Source organism: Camelus dromedarius, chromosome 1 (assembly GCF_036321535.1).
Source record: "Camelus dromedarius isolate mCamDro1 chromosome 1, mCamDro1.pat, whole genome shotgun sequence".
NCBI lineage: Eukaryota > Metazoa > Chordata > Mammalia > Artiodactyla > Camelidae > Camelus > Camelus dromedarius.
In genome coordinates, this window is record NC_087436.1 from 93,222,469 (window position 1) to 93,244,701 (window position 22,233).

Genomic DNA, 22,233 nt, shown 5'->3' on the forward strand with positions numbered 1-22,233 from the left:
GGACAAGACAGTTCTCACACAGGAAAGAAATTCAACGCTGAGAGGATACTATTATCTAATATTCAAAACACACTCAAGTTTCCCCAATTGTCCCAATAATGTCTATTATTGTTGCTTTTTCTCAACCAAGGATCACACGTGGCACTTGGCTGTCCTATGTCCTCAGCCACCTTTCATCTGCAGCAATTGTAGGGGGTGTCAGGTGTCCTTAATGACACTGACAATGTTAAGGAATGTGGTCCAGCTGTCTTATGGAATGTCCCTCATTTGGACTTGTCTGATTGCTTCCCCAGAATTGGATTTAGGCGAAATATTTTAGCAGACACTCCATCAAGGTGATGCTGTGACTGACTGCTTAGTGCATCACTAGGACACCTTACATCACTGCACCCATTGTAGGTATTGGTAAGTTTGAGCATGGCCAATTAACTGCCTAAAGCTACAATGCTTTGATATGAATACCACATCGTTTACACACTTTCAATTTCAAGCTGTTAACAGTAGTTATTCAAAAACCTCAATCCCTAAAGCATACTTCAACGCATCTGTCTTTTATGTCTCTAATATATTGTCATTTTCTCATAAACCAGGAGATGCTAACTGTATTCTATAATAAAAGATCACATGGACTATAAACACTAAAGGATTCACAAAGGAAGTGATTTTTGCATTGGGTCTTGATAAGTAAATAGGATTTTGTTAAGAAGAGCAAGGAGAGAGTATTATATTCATAAAAAGTGTCACGGGAAAAGGCTTTATATGTGAGAGTGAATAACATTTGAGGCACTATGAGTTGACTGTAATAATCCAGGCAAGAGATGAGAAAGGCTTGCTCGAGGCCTTGTCTAGTGGCCAAAGGAAATGCAGACAAGTAGACAGACTGAAGAAACTTGCCAAATTCTCTGATAGCTCAGCTAGGGCAACTGCATGTTTATGAAGCCTTTGCTGACATGGGTGGGCGGGCGTGGTCATTTAAGTCTAAACTGAATACGCTATGCTTGAGGCACTGGTAGGACATCCAGGTGGAGCTGTCCAATAAGCAGAACAAGAGGCCTGGAGTTTACGAGGAAAAAAACCTGGTGAGAAATGATGCTCTGGGTCAATGCTATGAAGATGGAAAGTCATGAAGACTGGCAAGAACATGAGTAGTGAAAGGAAGCAGACAATAGGTCTGAGGCGTGCTCTGGAAGAATGGTAACAGGATGCAGGAGGGGAGAGGAGGGTGGCAGTTCTGTTTCTTGCTGAGACATTGCCTCGTGCACTGGTTTTTGGAAATGCTGATCTGAAGGTAATTGGAAGAGAGAAAAAAAGAGTTTGACCAGATTAGTAGATTAAGGAATCATGAGTGAATGGGCAATAAGAAACTATACTTAATTTTTTTTTAACCGAAAAGAACTCTGTTGTGTGGTTTTTCAACACCACCAAGCAGTTAACTCAATGCTGACACTATTTACCTCGAGACAGTGTGAGATCACCAAGGTTAAGGGCTCAGCCCATTAAGACTGCCCCCACCTCAGATACCAGAGTCAAGTCCAGGTTGTCAGCTGTGTTTCAGACCAACTGGCTATAAATCAGAGGTTCCCAAGAACCCCTCCTTGAGCTTGATTAATTGGCTAGAGTGGCTTCTGCAACAGAGACACAGTTACTTATGCTTAACTAGTTTATAACTACAATAAAGAATATTGTAAAGGATACAGAGTGCAGCAGGATGAAAAAGTACACAGGGCAAGGTATGTGGGAAAGAGCTTCCATGCTCTCTGGGTGCACCACTCTCCTGGAATCTCCATGTGGTGTTCACCAACCCAAAAGCTCTCCAAACCATGTCCTTTTGGGGTTTTGTGGAGGCTTCATTATGTAACATGGTTGATTAAATCATTGGCCATTGGGGATTGGTTCAACCTCCAGCCCCTCCCCTCTCCCCAGAGGTCAGTGGAGTGGGACTGAAAGTTCCAACTCTCTAATCATGAGGTTGGTTCCCCTGGCAACCAGCCCCCATCCTTGGGGCTCTCCAAAAGTTACCTTATTCAGGTGTGGCTGAAAGGAGTTTGTTGTAAACAACAAGATACTCCTTCACCTTTATGCAACTGGAACTATTTCAGAAACTGATGACAAAAGACCAAGCATTATAACAAAAGTTGCTCCCACTGCTCTTAGTGCTTAGGAAATTCCAAGGGTTTTAGGCGCTCTGTGCCAGAAACAAAGACCAAATACGTACTGCTTATCGTAAATCACAATAACAAATCAGTAAAGAAAACATATGTGATATAGGATGGGGGTAAGTGGGGAAGTATTCATTGGAAAAGAGCAAGAAAAAGGAAAAAATGATGGAAAGGACAAATTGGAAAGGAAATTCAAATGAAAAAGGAAGAAGAGGAAGAAAAGTCAAGGATATAAATGGGAGTAAAGTAACAGAGGCCTCTGGTTTTCTTTAATCAAACTGCCTGCGTGCTCCAAAGCAGAGGCAACAGGTAGAGAACAACACTCGACCTGCCATTAGAAACCAATATAAAGACCAATGAATGTGCCTCAAACCCTTAATTTTGCTAAAATTACTTATGATTCACATTTTAAATTAATGTTTCAAAACCCCCTTTCTCCTTAGCTTCTGGCCAAGAGTTGCCTGCTTCTGTTCATGTGGATTTCCCTGGAGCCTTCCTTGACTTCATCCTACAGGTTTGGCTCCTGTAACATTAAACCCTAGACCTCCAAGGTCTGGAGATGCCACAGGCTCGGGGGCCAAACAGATACCTGTCAGCATCATTAAAGCCATCGTCTTAACATTTGGAAAAGATGGATTTAACAAAAAGCTTTAAAATAACTAATATATGTACACATTCATATATGTAATCTGTAATATAATACATACATTTTTAATAAAATTATTCAAATCCATTCCTTTCAAATTTAAATACCTATCTATCTATCTATTTACTGACTTAGCTACGTGATTCTGACAAATGAAATTGGAAAGTATTTTAATGACTAATCACCAACACACTACTAACCAGGATGGGAAACAAAAACGCATCCACAGAAATAGCAATTCTTACAATTTAAAAAAATCCATTTCATTCAATTTGCTGAAACCATGTACCTACCTAATTACCATGACCCCCACAGTTCTCAAATGCAATTTTTTTGTTGTTGTTACATCTAATTTCAATTAATCACCATGATACAGCTAAGAAACTTTTTAACAACAAATCATCAAGGTCTGTGCAGGAGCCTGCCTAAATTCTTGGCATTTTTCTAACCATTTCCTGCAAGACCACGTGCTCAGCAGGCAGTCACCGTGGGACACTCAGGGAGTTGTTACTCGGCCATAGCGTCCTCAGCTCTCTGTGCACACGTGTGTCTGTGCATGTGTATGAGCCCAAGTGCATGCACCATGTTCCTTCTAGAACTATGATTTGTTTGGTTTTTTTTTTTTGATCTTCCACCTTTTTCTTATTACCAAAAGGTAACACCAAAAGGTAAGCAATTAAAATAAGTCACCAAGAATTATGAAACATAGTAATGCAGGGAAAAAAAAATCCCACATGTGAACATACGAGTTTTAATGGTTTTTCGATGAGTACATTCAGAAGAACCATGGCTTTGCTTAAATAACTCCAGACGACATCAGAATCACCTCATGCCCGTCAAGTCTTTAGAAGGTCGGTCTACGAATGTGGTATTTAAGTGCAAGTACATTTTTAAGATTGAAAACAGCAATTTATCACGAAAGTGCTGCTGTTAATCGTGAAATTCTCTTTCTCCCTACGTCCTCCGCCCTTCATTCCAGGAGAATGCAGTGAAGAAATGAAATAAGAAAACCATAATTACAATCACATTCCTTCCCTGGGGTCAACCTAATTATCAGCCTCTCACTCCGAAACAAATTTACCTCTTTAAGAATGAACGTCCTTTTCGCTCATGGGAAAAATACAAAGATTAAGATGCCATTTCGGCATAACTGCAATCTTTCATTTTTAAGTGACCTCTGAGTTTAATGGCTTCAATGCATTCTCATTCAAGTGGAATATATACTGCAGGAGAGAACTGTAATAAATGGCACTGTCATGACCCTTAAGTTAGAGCAAAGGAATATTGGAAGATAAATCTCAATTCTAGATACTCACCAATCCTGCAATGGGGGTAGGCAATCTATTGATCTTTTTAACAAGTCCTGGCTTTATAGCATTCAGCAACCTGTCATGAAAAAGGCAGAATGTCAAGTGAGACATAAAGCAAGACGGATCACACAAATCACCTTTATCCGGGGTGACAACGAAATTGCTGAATAGGAAAAGCAGCAAATTTAAAGTACGTAGTAAATCTCAATAATCTATGAGCCTTCGTGCATCCAAGCTTTGCCAATGTCAAGTTTGTCCATGGCAGGTGAAGTTATAGAATTTGGAAATGTTGGGAGAAAAGAAAGGCTGGAGATGGGGAGGGGCTTCGAGGCAAAGGACAAGGATGTGAGCTGGACTGAGGCTGGGGGGAACTGGCTAGGACTGGAGCCAGGTAATGCTACACAGTAAGGCTTGTTCCCAATTCTCTTGGCTAAGGCAGGGGTCTCTCCAGGGAGGCACTCAGTTCAGAGCCCAACATCTATCTTTGCAAATAATTTGCCAAGACTAATTCTACCTCCAAACACTCTTGCTCTTTGAGGAGAGTGGCTTGTTAAATGTGGTGAGCTTCACTTAAGAAAGGGAATATGTTTAGTAAGAGGTTAACCAATCATATCTTGAGGATTTTAAACAAGGCTGACCACAATTCCCTCGGTATAAAAGATATGTGAGCAAAATGTTTTCGGGGTAAAAGGTTGAAATCACGTAAAAATGTTAATACAAGCAAGGAAATGCGGGAGAAGCAACCGTAACTGTCTTCAGTGAACGTCAGTTCAGAGTGAAAAGAACTAAGGAAGGAAACTAGCAAAACGGAAACAGGGCTGGCATCAGGGTGATGTGGTAGAATGTAGCACTTGCCAAGTAAGTCATTCATAAAGGAATTACTGAAGGTTTGGGGTCTCAGAATGGAAGCACTTATTCTCACATTCAGGAATTAAAGGAGAGGCTGTCAGGTAATTTCTCTCAGGACACAGGGCAAAGAGAAACTCAGGGCAGACGGTTAGTAAAATTCAGGGGTCAGCAAACTGTGAGCCATGGGCCAAATTTGGCCCAGTATCTGTTTTTGTAAACAAGTTTTACTGGAACACAGCCCAGCCCATACGTTTATGTACTGTTTACTGCTGCTTTTGTGCAATGACAGCAGAGCTGAGTCGTTACAACAGAAAACCTATAGCCTACAGAGCATACGATTTTTACTATCTGGCCCTTTATGCAAAAAGTTTGCCATGCTCTGTTATATTTCATGCAATCCAAATTATAGTAAATTCTGAAGAACCTATGCTTGATAGATTTCTACAAACCAGTAACAAAAGATTCTTTTAAATAGTTCAATAATTAGTCTTGAATTAAGCTTATACTTGACTTTGACATCACTGTGTATTCATATATTGAAAAACATCCCTGCAGTGGTTACGACAGATAGGACATTCCTGCTTTGCCTGTTTTTGGTCACTTTCACTGCGATTCCAAATGCTGCCACTAAGAGGTAACACCTAGAGTAGATGGAAAAAAGTAGTGCCTTTTTTGGCAACTGAGAGCCAAGACGGTGCTCCTTCCATGAATCCACTTAATTTTAACCATGAATTTAATCTTTAAAGAGTGCTTTTTTATAGCTTATTTTGGAATTACTGGTTTCCCAAGTTGGAAGGCAACTTGTTCACTCTTCACATCTTATAATGGAGAGAACTGAAGCCTGAGAAAACAGAAGATAGTGATGAGCTGGTCAGTGGTACGGCTGGTCAGGCTCAGCACCCGAGCTCCCTGGATCAGCTCAGTGCTATGGTTAACGTCCCATAGCTTGTATTCCAAATAAATAGATAGAGATGATGTCTCCAAAGGAGACTTTAAATGTACAACATTCTTAAGGTACATTAACTTTTCCACTAGTTCTTAACAGTGTCATTCTAAATTGGACTTATTTAAACAGTATTCATGCACAGTTGTTGGACAAGGTCAAGTGGACATGACTGCCGGTTAACGCGGCCTGGCCCCCAGCAGTTGGAGGCTCCTCACCGGCTCCCCTGTCCTTGGAATGTAGGTTCTGCCCCTTGTTCCCACAGTGGGAGCCATTTTCAGGCACTCGGCCCTGAGATAGCAGTGTGTTATTGAGACCATCTGGACTGAATATGTGCCTGACCCAGTTAAAGCTTCCATATAAACTTTTAAGATTCTGGTGAGATTCTACTCATCTTTCAGCCGCCCAAGACAAGCATCATATGTAAGTTCCCTTGCCCATTAAGGCCGCCACCTATAAATCTGGAGCTATCTGCCTCCTTCTCGGGCTCTCCCTGCCTTCTGTGTCTGGGGACCAGGTTTGAATTTCACCCTGGGAAATCCCAAAGTTGCCAACCAACAACAGTGTTGACAATTCAAAAGGAATCAAAAGGAAATCCAGTGAAATAAGTCTCACTGTCACCTGGGTCCCATGGTGCCCCGACTATAACCTGAAGGTAACCTTGAAGAGTTTCTAAAGAAAATAAACAAAGATATTTATAATTTTTTTAAAGAAAAGACAGGTGTAGCATATAATATGTCCTGTCCTACAATTTATTCTTCCACTTAGCAATGTATCCTGGAGGTTGAATAATTTACCCTGCAGAATGTGTCATATGGAAATGTGTCCTTTTTAATACTGGTGGACAGACTGATGTGGAGTTGGTGTGAGGAGAGGCGGAGGAGCATTGGCTCTGAAGTCCAACTGACTGAATCCAGAGTCCAGCTTGGTCACTCACTGGGGGTGTTACTTTGGGCAAGTCCATTAGCATGAGTTTCCTCAACCCTAACAGAGAAACAATGGCAGCAATTCCATGGGTGTCAATGAGGCTTAAATGTGACAAAATATGTGAGAAGTTAGCAGAGAGCCTGGTGCATAGTAAGTTCTCCATAAATGGTTCTCTACATTTGTGTGTAAGTATTTATTTATACTAATGCAGTTCACAGCATTCTACATCAACACTTTCTCTAATACTTTCAGATTTTTCTAATGAAATAAAATACCATTGTATCAGATCCCAGAGCTTTGTTTCTAATTAGCCAAAGTAGGAAAAATAACAAATACTCTACCAAAAATTTCATAATTTAAAAATTCTTTTTTAAAGCGGTCCCATTTTGTCTTTTATATCTAAGAATTGTAGTATTTTTAGTAACGATGGATCCACTAACTCCTCTTTTACACACGTCTAGACTTTTAAACAATCTTAAATATTTCATTATATTCATCCTTTGTAGAATTATACTTATATGGCAGAAATCTTTCCTGTCACATGAAGATGTAAAAAAAAAATGTAATGTTAGACCTTAATTAAAAGAGCAACCAAAAAAAAAAAAAACCTGCTAAGATATCAAATTATTTAACCACAAATTAAAAAATAAAAAGCCATAGTTCTCTAAAATACTTGAAATATTTTCAAGATCAAGGCAGCTGTATTTTTTGCATGTAAACATTGCCCGAGTTATGTACACAGTTTACAGTACACAACAATAAAAGATAACACTGAATTCACATTGCAGAAATGCCCATCTGCTTATCTTGTATTTTGCATTCAACTGAGGCCATTTTTTGTAAATATTAGAACCAGATGAGAAGTTCAACAATACAGCTATGAGTGTGAGTCAAGGATATTTATTCACTTGCAATTTTACTAAAAACCACTGTTGCCCACCTATATATTAATACAGTATTTTCAATACTTATTGATGACATGCTTTAAAGGCATGATGATGATATTTTTATATTTATGAACCTTCTAAGATGTACTGTTCCCCAACTGTCCTGTCCTACAGAGACAAGTCATGTATTCACTCTACCATTTTTATTGAAGAAAAGACGGAGCCCCCAACAGATGTGACGCTGTCCTCAGAGACATGCACAGCTAGTCCGCAGCCCAGCTGGGACAGCCTTCATATCTTGGGCCAGTCATTTTATATTGCAACTTGGTGCTTTAGAAAGTTCAACTTCAGTTATGTTATCAAAGCACAACAACAACAACCCCCCCCCCCCAAATAAAAGACAGGAAACAAAGAACAAAAACCCAAACACTATCTAAATACAATGGGAGAATATCAACACTAGGAAACAAAAGGAAAGTGAAAGCGCGTGTCTCCTGGGAGACAGTCAAGTGTTAGACACGTCGGATCTCACTTGTGTCTGGGTATGACACACAGCGCCATCAGGAGGCACGCCAGACGAAATGGGACCGGCATTCACCTGTTGTTGTTGCGGAAAAATGTGTTACAGCTCGGTGTTACGGCTCAGTTGTGACAGCAACCTGGATCCGGACAAGATACCAACCAGCAGTTGGAGAGTTGGAGAACTCAGGTTTATTAGGCCAGCAGGCCCAGAAAAGTTAACACTCCAAGCTCTGGACCCCGTCTGTAGTTTTACACAGGCCTTTTATAGGCTGCCAGTTTTACACTTTGCAACATCATATGCAAATAAAGTATAACAGAAGTTGACCAACCAGGAACAAGCTTTGAAGAAATAGACCAATCAGGAGTGAGAGAAATAACCAATCAGGAGTGAGATCCATGCAAATGAAGTACTACAAATGGACCAATCAGAAGTTAGGGAAGTGGACCAATCAGAAGTGACAGTAATAACCAATCAGGAGTGAAGGAAATAACCAATCAGAAATGAGCTCAGGGAACCAATAGAATTTTAGGTGTAAGTTAGCCGCTTTTAGAGGCAAAAGTGAGATAGAGCTTCCTGGCCAGGGAACCAGACGGTGCTGGGAGAGCAGCGGCCCTGCCTAGGGGTCCTGCCTGTCTTTTTATGGGGCTTCCTGCCTCATTGTCACCTCCCTACTCCGTAGCAATTTCCCACCTGTGATCTCCAAACCCTAAAGCTAGAAGGAGAGAAGTCTGAGAAGTCTGCCCTCTCCGTCTGGCAAGGCAGATTATCTCCGTACACTTCTAAAGACATTTCTGGAACACTGGCATAATTTTACACAACAAAAAAATTAAACTTTGGTACCATTCCACGTCTTACTGCATTACACATACAACTACAAACAAAAATAAAGATATTAAAAAATATCAGAGATACGAGAGCTAATTAGGAAGAACTAATATTGAGGTATTTATTTATCCAGCAATTATTTATCAAGTGCCTGCTGTGTGTTCACACTGCGCCGGCCCAGGGAAGGCAGTAGTGGACGAGACAAAGGACCTGCTGCATAGAACTTGTCTTCTTGGTCCAGGTGAGCATGGGAGGCAGTCGGAGGAATAGAAAATAAACAAGTAAATAAACGACAGGAAAATTTCAGGTAGCACAAGCGCTGGGAAGTCAGCATAGTAACTCCTGTGGGTGGTTATTTAATGGGGTGGTCAGAAGGCTGCTCTGGGAGGAACATTTGAGGGAAAAAATGGGATGATACCGAGGTAATAGTCAAAGAAAGATGGAAAACAAGAACTCTGGGCAGATTGAACAGTAAGTGGAAAGGCCTGGAGGCAGGAGTGGGCTTAGTATGCTCAAGGGCCAATGTGGCCAAGCCGAGTGAGTGGGAGGAGGAAACACAGGACATGACAGCCAAGGTGGAAACAGCATCCAGGCCCAAGTAAGGCATCGAGATCTTTTTCTAAGTGCAATGTACTTAGTGCATCCGATTTTTAAGATGAAGACTGAAACGATCTGATTTGTAGTTTTAAAACATCACCATGTACAAGTAGTAGTAAAGTCAGTTTATAATTAGACAGACAGACAAGTTTTGTTTCTTGAAAATCACGGGTATCAGATGAACAAAAGATCGTAAACAACTTAGAACACTCAGCAGTGTTAAAACGGCAGTGCAGTGAGTCTGGAGTAAGCAGTCCAGGTTTTCATAGGTAAAACACGCACTAGCAATGAGCCGCTGGGAAGTCACATGAGCAGAGTCTCAGTTTCCCCTTTCATAAAATGGGGATTTTGAAAACCCGACCTTTTGTCCAGGACCATGGTGAGGAGCCAACAGGACAATGTGTGTTGCTAGCATTTGGTAAATGGTTTCAGAAACTTCTATATCCACTCATTTAGTATATTGGGTAAGTCCCTTTTCGCTAAGTAAGTACAAGTTATTTCAGTTTCAACTTTTCCATCAGCCAGCTGCCAAAGACTAAAATAAGTTTTACGTATTTTCTTTTTCCAGCCACCTTTGGATAGAAACCTCATATAGCTGAATCAAGTCAACACATGTGTATCGCTTACCTAAAGCATGTCTGGTGAGAAACGACTAGAAACAGGAAGAAAAGTTACGATCTTGGATAATCCTCAATTATGAAAAAAGTTAATGACATTGAAGGTAAGCAAATATACATGTGTTTCTTATATGATCGAAATAAAGTGGTGTCTACTAAACTCTTATATTCTAAATCTAAAACACACCGTGACCTATTTCAAGTAAGGCTGCTCCATATGCTTCTTCATGTGCTCAACAAATATTTATCAGGCATGCATGATGTCCCAGCCCGAACCTGGGCACGGGAGATACAAAGGGGGACAGGGCAGACCCCAGGTCTCTCCCTCATGGGGCATGTTCACTTAGAGATTTAAAACCTTTAGGAAGACCAGAACTGTGGGCACATGTGGTTCATTGTCATGCCAGCTAATGCATGGCCACCATGAATTTTTGAGAAGGTGAATTAAAGACATACTCTGCACACATTCAGTGGAATCCAGCTCTTAAAATATTTAATATTATATTCCTTGAAGAAACAATTGTTGAGACATCCAGGAATGATATGGATGTTCTGATTCAGCCACAGGCTGTATTTTATAACTCTTTGTAACACTTAATATCCAGTTTATGGTAGCCTCTCAATGATGGTTTAATGGTTATAAAATAAAACTGAAGAAATCCGTGTCTGTCTGCAATTAAAAAAAAAATTTCTCACATCCCTACTCTGGGACAGAGGTTCTGTTTCATATTGACTTTTTCAGCAGCTTATATAATAGCTCTTCAAGGGGCACAATACTGACAATACTGTAGATACATTATGAGACCATCAAAATGTTAGGAAATAAACCAACAGCAGCTTACTTTACTTTACTGGACTATAATAAATAGTAAAGATAAAATTTTTAAAGGATTGCAAAATTCAGCTTACTGTATACATCATTCAATTCAGAAATTCAAGTCTAATAATTATCCTAGAGTTTGGGGGAGAACAGAGAATCGATCTAGACCTTGAACATAGGGTTGGGAAGTTCATGTTTAATCTCATGGGAAATCACTTTATTCTTTGCAACAAGAGATTACATCACCATCTCATTTAGTTGGTTTGCACAGCTGCAATAAGTAACTATGATCACAAAATTACCTACTTTGTGTCCCTTTTAATTTGGCTCCATTGTGTTTTTCTATGTGGTTTCCTTGATCCCTCTCTGGTTTGACTACATATCCTGGACGAAGGTATGCGCACTTTCATGTAATCTAACGTGGCAACCGTTTTTGAACCTAAGCATGAGATCAATTTAACCTTGACCATAAACCTGTTACAGATGTCATTTTTTCAGAGATTTCTTTTTAGAGTTGCCTGGGCAAAAGCAGGAAAGTTAATAAACATTCTGAGGTCAAGAGAAATTGACTAAAGTATGGGGGAAAGTGAAACCTGAACCGAAGGGGAGTTTCATACGAACGAAACAGTGATGGAATGCAAATCACCATCATTAATATCTACCAAATGTTTGTGGGGTGCTGTACGCATCGTCAAGGCGGTGTCAAGTCTTAAGCCACTTGCCTTGAACAGACCTAAAGAAGAAATTGTAAGAACTTCAGAAAGTCTTTGTCGACTGGAATTTCCAAGAACTTGGGCCTGTGAATTCTCAGCAGTGCTCTTATTATTCTAATACAACTCCTGAGGCAGAGATCGCTCATCAAACTTGTCTCCTTTCTCCCTAGACACACAGCTAGGCTACATCTCTCAGCCTCCTTTGCAATTTTCTGTAGCAATAGGACAGAGTCCTGGCCACTGAAATGTGGGCGGAGCGGTACAGGTCACACCCAGGCCTGCCCCCAAAGCTTCTCTCTGGCAATTCTCCGCTCTCTCTCTTGCCTTCCCTATTTACTAGTTAAATGTCGGGGCCAAGGAAGACCTTAGAAGCCATGTGATGAGGACGGAGTCTCTGTTAGCTGGGGTCCCTGAACAGCTCCCTGGAGGAGAGTCAGTCATCTCCACCCACACCCTTCCCTGTTGCCAAAACTGCGCTACATGAGAGTGAGAAGGACATTTCACTGTATTAAACCACTGAAGCTACGAGTTTATTAGTTACAGCAGCCAGTGCTGCCTTAACTATGAAAGCTCTCCAGGAGGTCTTTTCCCAATAAAAAGGGGCCCTACTATGCCAAACTGTACCCAAGAAAATCCTGTCCTAATATTCAAAATTAAACACCTGGGCATATCCTTCCCCCAAGTCTTGCTGGGAAGGCAGCAGGAGGGAGAAGAGCTAAAATTTGGGACATTGTAAACAAATTTTTATCTTCCTACATTTGCTAGGGATGAAAAGTCTTCTGACCTATCACTTCTGTTCTTAACACTAAAAAAAGCAACAGTAGTGAAATAATCTACAAGCATGGAAGGGAACCTCGAGCAATTATCTGAGTATCTGGGAGTCCTCTGATTCATTCATTTTCAATCTCTCTCACAGTCCAACCTTTGCATGACCATTCCTGCTGTCTAGAAAGTATGTAATTTTTGGATGAGAAGAGGCCTAAAATTCAATTTTAAAAACCTAGAAAAGGAAACCATCACCAGGCACATATCTGAGGTCAGAACTGAGGTCAGAGCTCCAAAGCGGCAGAGCTAGGATTACAAACTCGGGTTTCTGCACTGAGAAGTGGGCCCTCCTACAGTGCTTTACTTCCTGCATTTTAATAACTGATCTCCAGCCACCGATCTCTGCTGCCTTAACCAGTCTGCCCACCACAGCCAAACTGGCCCCATCTAAGCCCTGACTTTGGTCAAGCAGCTTCTGTGCTCCAATGACTCCCAGGTTCCTGGGTGTCCACAGGATGCCCTCCAAATGCCTTCACCAGGTAATCAAGCTCCTTCACCCCCAAGCTGCCTTTCCCACAATGACTCCCACGCAGAGTATCCCCCCTACTTTTATAAGCTACATGTTTAAGACAACACATGTGATCAATGAACCATGAAAGCTGGCAAGACATGAAGAGAATTTAGTGTAACCAAATGGAGACTGAAGTTACTCCGACACAGGCAATGATACATGTAATCATCATTGTGCTCTGTAGTAATTATGTATAAATGATTGTAATTAGTATTTCTTTTGCACAGCTAAAACTTGGTATTGCTGGGTTTACTGTCAGGAGGGTGCGAGAAAGCTTGGAATGTGAACTTGCTGGGATGAAGCTCTGAAAACTTCTGTATCTGGACTTGAGTGGATCAAGCAGCCAGTTTATCTCCTCGCTCCCCACACATCTTTAGCAAGGAGTGCTCAGAATCAAGTCCCAGGATTAAGACCCATAAAACTACAAGAATAGTAAGAGCCTCCAGAGACAGGAAGACCTAGGGGTCAAATTCTAACTCTGCAACTCACTAGGCAAGTTATTTAATCACTCAACTTCAAGTCTCAGTTTCTTCCTCTGAAAAATGGGCACAATAAAACCTATTAGTCATGGTGTGAGAGTGTAAAATACTGCATGTGATACCCTTGGCACAGGCCTGGTGCATAGTGTGCGCTTTACAACTGGCAGCGATTATTATCATCTCTTCCCCCCAACCCCACCCTGCTCCAAGCAGGTTTTGACCTCCGCCCCGCCCACAGGTGGAAATCTGTGTCAACCATTGGCTCACTTCTCCTCCCAAGCATCCTGCCTGTGGCTAAAGTTAGGTTGGTAGTTGGGAGAGATGAAAGGACAGGAGCAAGGGAATGAAACAATGTTAGTCCTCTCATAGGGCAGACCCACATGGGCGTGGTCTCTAATGCTGGGGAGGAAGGAAGGGAGGGAGGAAACTAACAAAGCAAAGGTGGTGAGAAGTGTAAGGGCAACCTCAGCTGCATTACAACTGTGCCCACAGCCGCCTCTGGTCCTGCTTCTCCGCCAAAGTCTAGCTATCTTTGACTCTTGCTAAGGCTCCTGTGCCCCCATCTCACCATCCTGAGGATAATGGGGAAAAGCCAAGAACTGGAGAGGACCTCTGCTATCCTAGAAAGGGGAGGTCAGCTCCAAATGTGGCTAGTTAGTATTCTGAATCGATTTTCCTACTCATTCCACATGTTGTTATTAAACACCCCACCCCAGGTGCCAAGTTAAGCCCAGACCCTTGCAGGAGACTGGGTTCTACAGAGGGACTAACTCAGAGGTGGTATGGGTTACAGAAGACTTATCCCCATAGTGCTGAACACTATAGTTCTAGGGGGAAATAGCTTCCAAGTTTTAAATGGGTGACTTGGAAAAGAACTTGAGGAACATAAAATGTACATAGTCAGGCTATAAATTAAGGATGGATATAGAAAGACAAGCATAGGAAGCATTTCTGTTTCTCCTTGGAAAGGATGACTTTTTTTCCCAAATATTCATATTTGGTGCACAGCAGAAAGTAATCAGAAGTCTCCACTGCCAACAGACGTAATTTCCTAAAAAGCAACCTAATCCCATTGCTCCTCTGTATAGACACCAGGCTAGCTGCCCACTGCTCGCTGGATGCTGCTTAAATTCCTTAACATGCTATTCCAGGTCTTGTGCAAATGGACCTGAAACCTACCTTTCATCTTCAGTCTGCCCCGTTTCATCCTCAGTTCTAGCTACAATTCCTTCCTTGCATCTGCAAAGCACCCTCATATTACTGAGCACTTCCATGTGCTTGGTGTTCCCTCTGTCTGACTTGCCTTTCCCACAGGCCTCACTAACTCCCCTGTGTGGCCTAGCAAACTCCTACTCATCCTTCAAAACCCAGCTTAACTGTTACTTCCTTTCTAAACCATTTCCTAAGAAGATACTGTATCTTCCACCTCTAGGTCCCAACACTCTCTGGCTGTTCATCTATTTATTATGCATCACTGAAACTGTCCAACCTCCCTACTAGGCAAAGGGTCAGTCTTCACTGTAACCCCAGCTCTACTATAAGGGCCAGTCATTGCTGGGGCTTCAATTTGTGTTTGCCAATAAAATTGATAATGAAATGAGTAACAACTGCAAAGATTGGGAAAGCCCAAAATGTCAGTTTTAAAGCTACAATGGACTTCGGGTCCAGTAACAATTTTGCAACCGTTGTTGTCAATTACATCTGAACCATTTTCTCAGCACCAAGACTGACGCTGGGTTCAAGCAACCACAGCATACAAGGATCATCTGACAGGCGTCCAGTTCGCTGCCACCAGCTACTGCTATTTCATGAAGTTCCTGTTGGTCAGTGGGACGGACAGGGTGGGAATGAGTGGAGTCACCCTGCTCCTCTCCAAAGCACTGCTGGGAGCTGGCGGCCTCAGAGGAGGCAGTGAAGTCTCTGGTTCTTCCTCTTAGCGCTCCGCGGGACACACAAATGGGAAGGGGGCTGCCAGGGTCACCAAGGGCACTTCCGCTTGGGCAGCACACATCATTCTACTTTGCTGGGTGTGCAGCAGAAATACCAAACACAGTCTTATTCAGAGGAACAGAGAAAGTGTTCTTGAGGCCAGAAGCTGTGGCAGGAAGGAATCAGACTCCTTTTCATCTGTGCTAGCAAAGGAGCTTTGAGTGAAGAAAACTGTAGTATTTAAGTAATCAAGTCTTCTCATTTCCCCATTCTGTGGCTTTTCTTTGTCCAATGCTACAGTTTGTGATTTTACAGAAAGTGCCTTTGATTTTTAGTTTCAGTTTTGTAATTTTCTTTACATTCTTTTGGAAGTAGACAGAATATAAATACAACCAATCTACTGCACATCCTCTTCAATGAAGTCCTAAAACCCTGACAGCACGCTGCAATAAGACACTAGTACATCTAGAAATGCACTAAAATGGTATCTGGGACGAGTCTTCTGGAGGGCATTTTAACCATCTCAAAGCAAAATTTTTTAATTCCATTGTGTGTGTGTGTGTGTGTATTTTAATAGCTTGAGTTATAATTCACATACAGTTCACTCACTGAAAGTGGAGAATCTGATTTTTTTGGTACATTCACAAGAAGAAACCATGACTGCAAAATAATTTTAGTTTTCCTTCCCCCAGAAGAAACCCCAAACCCATTAACTTTAACTCCTCATGCCACACACCCACAAGCCACAGCCCTGAATAACCACTAATCTACTTTCTGGCTCTACAGATTTGCCTGTTCTGGATATTTCATATAAATTGGATCATATAATATATGTTTTTTTTCTGACTGGTTTCTTTTACTTAGCATAGTGTTTTCATCTATGGTGTAGCATGCGTTGGTAGTTGATTTCTTTTTACAGCCAAGTAATACTGCATTCTATGAATATACCACATGGTATCTATCCATCAGTTGATGGACTTTTAGGTTACTTCCAACACTGGGCTATTATAAATAATGGTGTAATGAGTATTTGTACACAAATTTTGGTTTGGACATATGTTTTCATGTCTCTTGGATATGTACCTAGAAGTATAATTGCAGGGTCATATGGTAACTTAATGTTTAACCTTTTCAGGAACTGCCAAATTGTTGATCACAGTAGCTGTACCATTTTACTTTCCACCAGCAGTGCATGGAGGTTCCAATTTCTCCACATCCGTGCTGAATTTACTGAATTCTTTTCTTATTATAGCCATCCTAGTGGGTGAGAGGCTGTATCTCTTGGTGATTTTGATTTGCATGTCTCTGAAGATGAATGATGTTGAGCATGTTTTCATGTGTTTATCAGCTATTTGCATATCTTCTCTGGAAAAATATCTGTTCAGATATCTTTGCCCATTTTAATTGAGCTGCTTATGTTTTTATTATTGAGTTCTAAGAATTCTATATTACATACTCTAGATACAAGTCCCTTCTCAGATATATAATTTGCCAATATCATATTTTCTCTCATTCTGTGGGTTAGGAGATGGTATCACTTATTGGACAAAAGCTTTTAATTTTGAAGTAGCCCAATTTAGTTTTTCTTTTGTCGTTTACACTTTTGATATTATGTGCAAGAAACGATTACCTAATCCAGGTCACAAGGATTTAGTCCTGTGTTTTATCCTAAGACTTATTTTATAGTTTCAGCTCTTATTTTTAGATCTATGATCAATTTTGAGCTAACATGGCTTTAGCACACATTTATTGATTAATTATAAACATGTTAGTAATTTTTAAAATGTTAATTTTAGAATAATCTTCCTTTTTCCCATTCTTCCAAAACTTACTGCATTCCAGCCATGTGCAAGCACCATTAGGCATGGAAATATGAGCAGGTCATTATGTCAAAGAATTGATAATCTAATAGAACGTTTAGAAATACAGCTCATGAGTAGTTCCTTATGTGAAACAAGTTACTTACTCTAGACAAAGCCAAAACGCTTTTCAAACCAGAAACAAGAGAGAGAGCACTTGAAATCAGGGCTGTCATCTCCACTCCAAGATGTGTGGTTATCCTTGCCGTGGACACTAAGAAGAGGAAGGAAGCACTGAATTCGGGCTGCGGGCCGGCGGGATACCTCAGGGGATGAAAAGGTGCCCATTGTATGGGTTCAGGATTTAGAGGGGTGGACATGGACAGGGAAGTGAACACCCTACGTGGCTGGGATGAAACGCAGCAAAGGTATGGAGGTGGGGAAGCACAAACTGGATCATGGGAAGGATGGTAATTCTCTGTGGCCAGTGCAAAGGGATGGTTCAGATAAGCCAAACGAAACACTGCCCACAGACAGTGAGGGACACCAGGTTCTAGGCAAAGGAGACTGAATCATGTCCTGTCTTGCAGGAAGAGACATTGGGCATGATGAAGCTATGTTTGGGAATGTTAGCCTTGAGGCATAGTCTACGGTGGTGTAAGGAAAGGCAGACACTGGAGCTGATCCCTCAGCCATAAAGGCTTAACTTTCTATTGGTCTTTTCATTCACTCTTTCTTCTTCCCCTTAATAAAAAGAGGGAAGTAGATTTCTGCATAGTTCACTTTAGAAAGGAATCATTTAAAACTGGGTCCTTGGTGGGCTATTTAAGAAAAGGTCCTCTCCTGTGGGTAACCAAAGGAAACATTGAGAATGGCATGCTTGAGGCCGGAATTTTGCACACTTCATTGTGGGAGGCCAGCCCACCCAGCCTGACAGCCCAGGAGAGACAATCAAAAAATGGATTATTAAGGAAATACAATTAGGGAGTTTCTAAATCCTCTCAAATGCAAGCAAAGCCTAATCCAGCATGCAACCCCACAGGCAGCCAACAGGAGAGGCCGGTTTCTCGTCTACCGCACAAGCAGCCCGCACTTAAATTCCTTGTTATACATATATTTATAAGTCAATTAATCATGCCAATGAATCTGTAATAAATTTGTTCAGGAGGAAAGAGATTAAGCCTATGATTTACCTAAGTAGTAGTTTGATAGGCATTAAGGCACAGCTTGATAAGGTGAAGGAAATCACATTTTGAGGGAAGGGGTTTCTGAATGATAATTGTGCTGAAATAAGTTTTGAACACATTTTTGGAAGCATGAAAACTAACTATAGTTGCCCTACTTGGTCTAAACTCCAGATGCACTGTTAAGTCCCCCTCCCACAGCCGACTCTTGTCTTTGATGCTAAAGCACAGTTTGAATGGGAACAGCTGAATCCCCCCACACACTATGCTGAAAGTCCCTCATTTAAATAGGAACCAAGGGCTGTTTATTTGGTGAGGATTCAAAAAAAAGGCAACACTGGGAGTCCATTTTGCTCATCATGAATCCTGCAAATTCGCCTTCTGCGTCCTTCATCTGTTTTCATCTTTCCTAACAGAAGGCTGTCAGGGATACTCAGTTCTTGCCTAAGTCCCCACCTAAGCCAGGCCAATCTTCAAACAAAAAGCAGCTTTTCACTGGAGATCTTTACAAAAAAGAGTGAGTTGAAATGTCCTCATTTGAACTTAAAAGCTTAATGAGTCTTGGTGCCAAAGAGCTGGAGACAGGCCAAGTCAGTGAGGCCAATTGTGATTTGGCAGCAAGACAAGGGAGAACCCTACATAGAAGGCCTATCAAATCCTTACCAGCCCGCTAAGGCCCAAATCAGTAAGGGTAAAAACACCCAAGTTTGCTGAGATTTGAGTGAGCATCTGGGTTAGAGAAAGAGCTCCAGATGAAGAGTTTGAAGACAAACTGTGCTCTTGGGTCTCCATCATATCATCTGCAAAGGTGGATGGGAAGATCTGGTCCAGGTGGTTCACTCACTATAGTTACTGAAAGGATAAAATAAGGGAAGGGTTTGTGAATACTGAACAAAATAATGGTGATTAGAAGACACCAGTCTGGAATCACCAACCACTGGGGTGCCCGTGTATGCATGCATCCATCCATACATGCATACATCCAGTCAGCCGCAGACAGTGCAGGTTTCATTTTTTTGTTCCAGCACCTCAGCTGGTTAACACCCCCTTTCACTCTCAAAAGCATGTTGTTTGATATATGATCACTCCACTAATAAGCCTTCGGGTCAAACCAATCTCATTTCCTTTTCAATAGTTGAGGAAAATACTGCATGTGCAGTTTATATTAGATAAGATCTGTAACAATAGCCTATTGAAATGATGCAAAACCATGAGCCAGAGCTAAGGCAATTAGGTGGGACCATGATCAGTTGACTGGCTGTTCCCAGAGACGGCCATCAACTGACAAAGGTCTCTGGTGCCTCCCTCTCCCGGCAAGGCAGGCCTTTTTGGAGGCCTTGCTCAAGCTGACCTCTGCTGGGGCCATGCAACACCTGTGACCTCCAGCACCTTAAAAGCCTTCATAGTGCTCTTGGTTTCCATGGCACCATGCTCCCTGGGTCCCCTCTTGTCTCTCTGATGGCCTGTCTGTGAGCTTCTCTTTCTCTTGTCCCTGACCAGGGTGCAGACTTCCTCAACCTGGGACCTCGTTCTGCTCTTTCTTCATGTGATCTTTCCCTGAGAGAGACTGTCATACAACAGCTTAACCCTGATGTCCAACAATGGCTGGCAACTCCAATCTGAATGTGTTAAATCCATCATCTCACCCCTAAGTTCTGCCCTTGTCCCCCACAGCCTGTAGGACACCTGCCTGGGTGGCCAGTCTGTACTCTAAACTCAATGATTCAAACTGAAGTCATGACCTCTCCCACCAAACACAGGACCCCTTTCAGCTCACGCCAAGGGCCCACCCTGCTTGTCATTAACAACTGAAACACTGAAGTAATTTTTTTAGTCTTTCATTTATCTATACTCTATACCTTCCCAAGTCCTGTTGGTATCTTTTAAATTCTTTCTTTCAGCTAGAATGTGTTTTCTCCTTACTTCTATCTCTCTTCCCTCTTTTCCCTCTTTCCTGCCTAATTTTTGCTCTTCATTCAGGTCTCCACCTAAATGTCACTTCCTCAAGGGAACCTGAGGTTCATATCCCACATGGGGGCAGGACTTAGACTCCGGATCTGATCCGGGTGCCCCGTTACACGATTTTATGGTGTAGTTTAATAGTCTTCACAGTAACTTGCCACCACTGTAAGCAGGTTCTTAACAAGTTTAGTTGGATGAAGAAAGAGAAGGCCTCCCCTGTCCTGCCCCTGTACCAAGCAGGTCTCCTGTACGTATGCCAAACACAGTGTCCTCATTCTTGTCCCCAAACCTTTCCTCTGCTCTTGTCCCTGATAGGACATCCATCTCTTTCCCTCAGCCTATTCTCATCTGAAGTCAAAATCACTTGGTGTAACATTTCTCCAATAACTGTCTCCCAAACTATAGCAATCTCTCCTTGTTTAACTTCTTATTCAATCTTGGGGATTAAATCTTGGTCACTGTGCATTTACTCATACACTGGTTTACACTGTAACAACTGCTTTGTGTGTGTGTTCAAGCCCCAAGCACATTATGAAACTCTTGAGGATTAGGAATCAAGCCTTACATTCCCTTTTTACACCCCTGGGTGCCTGGTCTGGGGCTGGGCAGAACACAGTCAGTATTCAGCAGGTCCTCCACCGGACAAAACGTCTCCATGGAAAGCTACACCCATCAACTCCCAACATGTCCTGGAAGATGAGGACACATCCAGGGCACGCCACATCTCATGCTGAAATCAGGACAAGAATCCAAGACAAACCCTCCTTCTCAGAATAAGCAGCTCATTCATCAGCGATGACATAAACAAATGTTTGCCAACAGATTTCTTATCTTGAGAAAATTATTTCAGCAACATAAGAACTAAGACAAAAATCCACTAAGACATTCTTTATTGGTCACTTATTTGCAGACCAACATACTCGGACTTTGCATTCCATCAAAATGTGTCTGCAGAACAAAACCCAGAAGTTAACCTCTACGACACCTAAGAAGACAGAGCCATAGTGGAGAATCTTACATGTCAAGAAAGCAGATACTTCCATCCTTTGAACTCCCAGTCTTCAGAGATGGGGCCACTCTTTATGTAAAATTGTGTATGTGTGTGTGTGTGTGTTTGAAGGAGAGGGGAGTGAAGAGGAGAAGAGGAAAGGGGGGAGAGACAGAGGCTAATAGTGATGCTGACAGCAAAGACTGGGAGAAAGTCAAGGTCACTGTGATTAGATCGCTTAGGTAGAACTCTTACCACTGGTCTCAATTTATCCAATGGCTGTTCGTCACAGATGTATTATGTGCCAGAACAGGGTCCAGTGGGGAAATCCAAAGATAAGTAAAAGAGTTCTTTAGGAAGCTTTCAATCTGGTACAGGAAGCAGACGTGGGACAAAGAGGCAGAGCCCTGTGACAAGCACTAGCGTGGAGGTGGTCCAGGTACTTAGGAACCAGAGAGGAACCCACTAACTCTGCCTGGAGGGTTCTGGAACAGCTTCGCAGAGAAAGAAACCACAACAGACTGGACGGAGCAGGAGGAAATGACATCACCAAAGAGGTCAAGGCCACTGTTTTCAAAACAATTGCTCTAGGCCTCAAGCTCTGCCAGCCAGAGTTCATTATTCACAGATGATCAAGTTTGTAAGGGACCCAAACGTTCTTGCCCAGTTTTTGATCACAGGCGAGGCAAGAGAGGCTAGAAAGTAAACCCCCGATTGGTTCATGCTGTGGCTTGTTGGCA

General features: G+C 41.9%; 1 protein-coding gene across 16 annotated transcripts in view; it reads right to left on the bottom strand.

Annotated features, from left to right (window-relative positions):
- Positions 1-22,233, bottom strand: part of LIMCH1 (LIM and calponin homology domains 1) — a 307,532-nt gene that overhangs the window by 154,744 nt on the left and 130,555 nt on the right. For all 16 annotated transcript variants that reach the window (XM_064487129.1, XM_064487127.1, XM_064487128.1 and 13 more), the window contains exon 3: positions 4,122-4,191. In XM_064487129.1, the coding sequence (XP_064343199.1) occupies positions 4,122-4,191 (70 nt within the window). The remainder of the gene's footprint in view (positions 1-4,121; positions 4,192-22,233) is intronic.